Below are 7,141 nucleotides of genomic sequence, written 5' to 3' on the forward strand. Positions count from 1 at the left end.
TTGTTCATTTGTGCTTGACGCTAGTATTTGAATTTTCTATGATTAAAAAATTCATAGATTCTTTTTGTAAATATCTTATACAGTGGACATATTTAAGTTACATATTAAAATCCACGTAATGTGCTTTAACGTGTTTCTATTGGATTAAAAAAAGTTCTCACCTCCTTGGGCAGAAAGGAAGCACAGTACCTGTGACCAGGGTAACTATTAACATTAATAGTATTTTTGATGCTGAAAATGAAAAGGTTACAGATAAGTGTCAAAGGAAGGTGAGCTATTTTAAAATTGCTCTGTTGTACCTGTCTAGAAAGGTTGCTTTGGAGTAAGTTCAGTCAAATTTTAGAAATCAGAGAACAAAGGTTTTCATCTCAATCATCTCAAGACGAATTCATGAAGACACTTGCAGATCCCAAACCCAAACCACTCATGTCCCAAAGATAACTGTCCTTGGAGAAACGGAGGTAAAAACCTTCATTGCCTGTGTGCACACACACACCTATAGAAACACATTGCATCTACAGAAAGCTTCTGAAAGAACTAACTTAAGATAATGATGATTAAGATTTTTAAAAGTTAGATCATTAACATGGGAAAATATATTTATGGATCTTTATCAGACACTGAGAAGCTGTAGGAACAGTTCAAAGTTCATCTCCATTGAATACAGACGAGTAATTAACCTCTGACAAAAATAAACACTTTAAATATATATTATTTATACGGTACATTTACATTTAAAGAATGCTGAAAGTGTGACACTTATCCCTGCAAATCAGCATCATCTATAGACAGTTAGCATCAGCATCCCTGGAGCTTGCTGGAAATTTAGCCATGCCCCAGACTGACTGAAGCCAAGTTTGCATTTTAACAAGATTCTCAGGTGGTCTGTATACTCCTCAGATATTTAAAGTTTAAGGAGCCCTAGCCAAAATTACCAATATCCTTTTCTATAATTTTTTTAGAAGACAGATTTGTGAATTCTTTTTAGAAGACAGTTTTGTGAATTCAAGCCATGATGTATAAAACTATTAGTTTGTGATTCTTAAAATTCTAAACAGACTTAGAGGTACTAACCATATATGAAGATACTCAATAATGATGACAAATTTTAAAGGGGACAATAAGGCAGTCTTTTCCTTTATTATACCAGGCATACAATCAACATGGAAACTTAAACATTATTCAAAATCACAACATAGTAGTCACTTAATTAATATGTATTTTAAATCTGAAATGGCAAGTCATCCTAACTTCATATTATCGTATATTACTATAAAATAAAGTCAATTATTATTTTAATAATGGATTAAGCATTTTTTTAAAAAAAGCCGAAGAAATCTCCACAATATTTTTATTGTCAGTAAGTATCTCTATTCCTCATCTGCTCTTTTAAACTTCTTATTTTAAATCCTGGGGGAGTCTAAGACTATTTCTGCATGGCCAAGTCAACCAACAAATCCACCCCTCCTGAACCTGGCTCCTTAATTTAGGCTCCCAGGCAAGGAAGCCTACGTCCCTTCTTCCCACCCCCCAGGTACTAGGAGGGAGGTGGTCCCCTTAACCTTTAAAAACAAACTTCACTAATAGAAAGAAATAAAGAGTTAAGGGAATAAAAGGAAACCAAACCCTAGCTAGTCATAACCAAGATAACTAGTTTTGACTAATTCAGGATTCTGGTGAAGTAATGGAACTGTCCTACTTACAAGGATAACTCTTTCTGCTGGAAAAATATCAATTCCTTGATAGCTAGAAATTTTAATTATGTGGAGTAAAATATTACCTGCTACCTCAGGACTGTTGGAAATGGGACACTTTTCCATGAGGTCTTTGGTCCTGTTGTAAAGTTAACATTATTGGGTATATGTATGCACAAATACATACATACACACATGTACACTGAGGTATGTGCACACTTAAAAATAATTAGCTCCATAGGAAAAAGAAACCTTGTAGAAAACCACATAAATATCCATCTATTTTCACAATTTAAACAGTAAGGGCATGTTATTAGTTGAATTAAAAAATCTCTTAGCTGAAACTAGATATTTTAAAAACATGGGTCAAGAACAACCACTTAACTAGTGTAATTTTAAACAGGAAGTTTTATGTCTTTCTTTTTTCTGAGATGGAGTCTTGCTCTGTGGAGCTGACTTGCTCCAGGCTGGAGTGCAGTGGTGCGACCTTGAGTCACTGCTACTGCCCCCTCCTGGCTTCAAATGATTCTCCTGCCTCAGCCTCCCAAGTAGCTGGGATTACAGGTGTCTGCCACCACGCCTGTCTAATTTTTTTTATTTTTAGTACAGACAGACTAAAAATATTGGTCAGGCTGGTTTCTAACTCCTGACCTGAGGTGATCTACCTGCCTTGGCCTCCCAAAGTGCTGGGATTACAGGCAAGGGCCACTTCGCCAGGCCAAGTTTTATTTCTTAAATGTAGAGCCAAACTCTGTGACAGGAACATGCCCTGGTATCCACTGATGGATGAAAGCTTGCAAGGAGAAAGACTTAGATTTTGGCAATGGCTTCAAATTCTGACTCTTCCCTTGTGCTTTGTGGCCTCAGACAAATTTTTTATCCTCTCCTCTCTTAGTTTTAGTCTTCTCACCTATAGAAGTAGTATTTTTGTGATTATAGTAAAACACCCAGCATGGGGCCTGGCACACATGTGGTCACAACAAGTACATATTATTCTCATTATAACTCTTACTATTGGAAATATGCAAATTGAGCCACTATTTCTATAAAATCATCATTTATTCCTCTAAAACCTCACTATGGATGTTTCCCAGCCCCTGTCAAAACCAACTTACCTTTGTCAAGTCTCCCATGGTGATCCTATTCAATTTTCACTAATTAAAAATAAACAGACTCCATCATATTCAATCTACCAACTCCATCAGATGTTAAAAAAATATTTTAAAGGCATCAATTTTATTAGATTGATCATACAGTGATATGTATTGAAAATTCTTTCCCACTTGTTAAGTATTTCAGTCCCTCTCCTGCTTCCATAAGTAACCTCAGGGAGGAGACACAGATTCAAGTAGAGGATTTTTTCACACATGTGCGACATTAGAAGAGGCTTTGGAGAGAAGGCATCAGCATGCAGCCTCCCAGAGTGGTCCCGAGACCACCCTGGGCATCACATCTGGGACAAACCAATAAGGTTAACTTTTACAAATGATTCCCCAACAACCCTGAAGTACTGCTCTTGCTGCCATCTGAATGGGCTAAGTTGATGTGCTGCCAAGAATTTTTTCCACTGATTATATAGACATAACTATAAATCCATTGCAAACGCAGGGAAGGTATCTGTGTCTACATTTGTGTGCATGAACAAAAATGAAAACTGAGACACATTGATTTTACAATGTGTTTAAAGTGAATTCTTCTTTGCAATGTCCTGACTACATTCTTGCTCTCTGAAAACAGGCAATATGACTTTTCTTGAATATAAATTGGTTTTTGGTGAAAAGAAGTTAAAAGATTTCAAACTTAACTTTTCATCAACAGCCGATGGTCATTCTGTTTATGACCTTATAGGATGTAGCTGGTATATATCACAGTCATAGACGGACACTGTGCAATCACAAACAAACCTAATCATTAAAATAGGGGACTGCCTGTTTCAAATGCATTATGTACCACAGACAGTATGAAACCAGAAAACCTTGGTCCATGATATTTATTCTTTTTGTCTCAATCAAGAATAATTATTAATATATTCTTAGAGAGAGGAAAGGTGAGGCTTTCTTATTTCATGATAATGTCACATTAGTTTATTTTTTCAGAATATATTAAAATAAATTTAATCTACTTTTAATAGCTATTATTAATGTTTTTTCCTTTTGTTTTCTGAAAACAATCAGACAATAGCTTAAGAAACTACAATGAGGATCTAATGAATCCTACTTCATATGAAAATCAAAACCTATTTCAGGATTCATGTTAGAAAGTACATATTGAAAGATGACCTCTTGGCACCTAGATTTACATGGCAGCATTTGAAACTAGTGGCCTAGCTAACACAGTCAACCATGCAGAAGGAACTGCAACGTTTATAGAAACACCAAAGGAATTCTTGTGAACAGTAACTGCCGAAAGGAAAGAAAGAACGAATAACAACGGCTTCATGGTTTCAATGCCGGTGACATTACTGAGTTCATGTTAGTAAAATCAGGTCCCTTTCAAACACAATTATGTAAACTATTTGTATTGGATTGAAAGGGCTGTATTCTGTTACATACATGCAGCATTAAAAAATCTACCATCATGTAAAAAAAGAACGGTCTGGAAAAAGTAACTCTCAGTTCTCCTCAATCACTCAGATTTATTTTAAAGTCCAGGTAAAAACTCTGAAACTTATTTACTTCTTATAACATCGTGGCCGTATCATATCCCTTCCTTCCTTTCCTACCCCCAATAAGCCCTTCAAACAAAATATAAAAGGAAACCCCTGCTCCCAAGCAAAACAAAAGAATATTGCGTGAAGAGCTCAACAATTTTTTTTGATGGTGAAAACACTGGTAACGTTATTTTCACTTCAATCACTTAACTCATCTAAACGATGTCACTGCTTCACCAGTGCTAAGTGCTCCTGTAGCTTGAGAGGGAATCCAATGCAAGGAATCCAAGGGAAACATCTCAAGCCTTGGCCAGGCAGTGGAAGTGCTTGGTAAATGCTGAGTCCTCTGGGTGCAAGGATGCTACACATCGCTGGGCGAGCGCGCTCTCTGGGCGAGACTGGATGGGATGCAGCCACAGCAAATGAGACAGAGCGCTTTCTGGATCTCTTGGTTTCTGAAAGCATATATGACAGGGTTGATGATGGAATTGTAGGTGGCGGGCAGGAGGGTGGCGTAGGTATAGATGGAGGGGTAGGTGTAATCTGCTATCAAGGAATAGAGGGTGAAAGGCATCCAGCAAGCAGCAAAGGTCCCCAGGATGATAGCCAGGGTGGAGACCCCTTTCCGGGTGGTCACGTAGTGCGACGTGGCCAGGAAGTGGTGCTGCAGGGCTATCTGATGGGCGTGCCTCATCACAATCTTGCAGATCTGGATGTAGAGCTGAAGCATGAGCGCGAACATGAAGAGGAAGGACACCGAGAGGATGGCCGCGTTGTTCTTGGTGAGCGGTCTGACCACGCTGCAGGTGGACTCGTCTCGGAGGCAGTTCCATCCCATGACGGGCAGCAGCCCCAGGCAGATGGAGGTCCCCCAGAGCATGATGAGCATGACATAGGTAAACGTGACCGTCCTCTCCGAATGGTACGTCAGAGCGTAGTATAGTGAGAGATAGCGGTCAACAGTGATAGCCAGCAAGCTGCAGACAGAGGCAGAGAAAGAGGCGACAATGAGGCCGATCGTGACCAGCTTGGTGGCTTCTGACTGAAGCAAGTAGGCAAAAACAAAATTGATGATGAGTCCAATGCCGGCCAGCAGGTCTGCAAGAGCCAGGCTGCCTATCAGCAGGAACATGGGTGCTCGCAGGCTGGGGTTGTGGAAGATGATAAGGACCACAATGGCATTTTCACAGGAGATGAGGGTTCCCGAGGTACACAAGACAATGTCCCAGGGGTTGACTACGAGCTCAGGCTCTGGCTCTACGACAGGAACCCGGGAGGAGACAGCAGCCGAGATGTTCTCCGCAGCAGCGGCATCTAAATAATCCCGAGGCAGCCCGCTTAAATTGACCTTCAGGTCTTCATTCATTTTAACCCCTGTCCTCTTCAACGAAAAGACAGGCTTTTTTTAATGTTTAGATACAGCAGGGTGACAATCCAAGATCATGCAAAAAACACAGACAAACAGAAAGCCAGCCACTACTCAGATGCCAGTACCGAATGCCACAAGCTTCGGGAATGAGGAACTGTTGTGAAATGAAAGAAAAGCCAAAGTCTCGGTGGTTTAACCCCCACAACAAAAACGCCGTTTGGCATTGGAGAAAACACAGGGTAGGACTTCAAAACACCAGCGTGAGCGAGGCAGGCACACATGGACTCGCGGCGCTCTGTTTGCAAAAGCGCCGGGAATGCACATTGGAAAATCGCATCTCGCATGCTGAAAACGAACAACTGTTTGACATCTGGGCTGCTGCCGAGAAACCCACGCGGCAGCGGCAGGTCGCGAGCCGGGGGCCGCCATCCTCGATGGAATATTTAAATCACCTATTTCCATCGTACTCCCACCCTCCAAACACATCCCACGCGCGCGTGCACACCCTCGAACGCACCCCCGACCCGAACAAAGAGGGGCTCCCAGACTCCCCCCGTGCGCACGGGGCAGTCGGGAGGGCCACAAAAGAGAGGTGTGTGCAATGGAAGTGCCGAGACAAACAGACAGACAGATGCCCATGCACTGCCGCCACTCCCCTTGCGGCGGAAAAGGGAGTCGGAGGCGAGGGGGACAGACAGGGTGCGGGGACGGGCGGCCCGCGGGGGCGGGGGGTCATCGAGGGGGTCACCTTGGCACGCCCAGGCCGAGGGGGGCTCCTCCGGTGCTTCCGAAGCGCGCGGGCTATTCGTGTCGCCTGTCGGCGTCGGTGCCCGCGGTGGGAAGGGGCGGCGGCCGGGCTCGGGAGCGGGCCGGGAGGGCGCTGGGCGCCCGCTCCGCGGCAGGTAAGCGGCCGGCTGCAGGTGAGCAGCAGGCTCCGCTCGCGCGCCCGGCTCTTCCCGCCGCGCCCGCCCGGCCCACACTCTCCCCGCGCGCGCGCCGCCCCCGCCCCGCGCGCGCCCGCCCGCGGGAGCCCCGGGAGGCTGCGCGCGCCCCCACGGGTCGGGGCTGCGCTAGGGCGAGGGCAGGCGAGGGCAGCCCCGAGGCGGGCGCGGGGCGAGAGAGCCCAGAGGCTGAGAACTGCACGGTCGCCCTGCCTGCGTGCAGCGTGGCGCGCCACACCCCAGCCGGCGGTCCCGGGCTTGCACCGGGAGGGGCAGGGGAGCGCTGCCTGAGAGCCCCGTGACCTATTTCGTTCCTGTGGTTTCCCTGGGGAGTTCCAGTCTTCAGGGCCCTGGCTACTCCACGCCTTCACCTAAACCGCTGCATTCAGGGCCAAAAGAATTGCTTAGACTGTTATTCACGATCAGCAGCAGGGATGCGGGTGGGCAGGTTAGGGAAGCAGATCTTTAAAAGAACAAAATGCCCCGC

The 7,141-nt window shown here is 44.4% G+C and overlaps 1 protein-coding gene across 2 annotated transcripts; it reads right to left on the reverse strand.

The window, feature by feature from the left end:
- Positions 1–1,106: 1,106 nt before the first annotated feature.
- On the reverse strand, positions 1,107–6,693 carry GPR12 (G protein-coupled receptor 12). 2 transcript variants are annotated; one of them, XM_035302405.3, is made up of 2 exons: positions 6,462–6,693; positions 1,107–5,718 (listed from the first exon to the last, which is right to left on the reverse strand). In XM_035302405.3, exon 2 carries the CDS (start codon positions 5,708–5,710, stop codon positions 4,706–4,708), a length of 1,005 nt encoding a protein of 334 aa, XP_035158296.1. In that variant the 5' UTR covers positions 5,711–5,718; positions 6,462–6,693; the 3' UTR covers positions 1,107–4,705. The 2 variants fall into 2 exon arrangements, with proteins under 2 accessions (XP_035158296.1, XP_035158295.1); XM_035302404.3 differs by having other exon boundaries at positions 1,107–5,725.
- Positions 6,694–7,141: the final 448 nt, after the last annotated feature.

This window comes from Callithrix jacchus, chromosome 5 (genome assembly GCF_049354715.1).
Source record: "Callithrix jacchus isolate 240 chromosome 5, calJac240_pri, whole genome shotgun sequence".
In the NCBI taxonomy this organism is placed as follows: domain Eukaryota; kingdom Metazoa; phylum Chordata; class Mammalia; order Primates; family Cebidae; genus Callithrix; species Callithrix jacchus.

Excerpts from the sequence above, each read along its gene's own strand:
- GPR12 (XM_035302405.3), bottom strand. The coding sequence starts at position 5,710 with ATGAATGAAGACCTGAAGGTCAATTTAAGCGGGCTGCCTCGGGATTAT.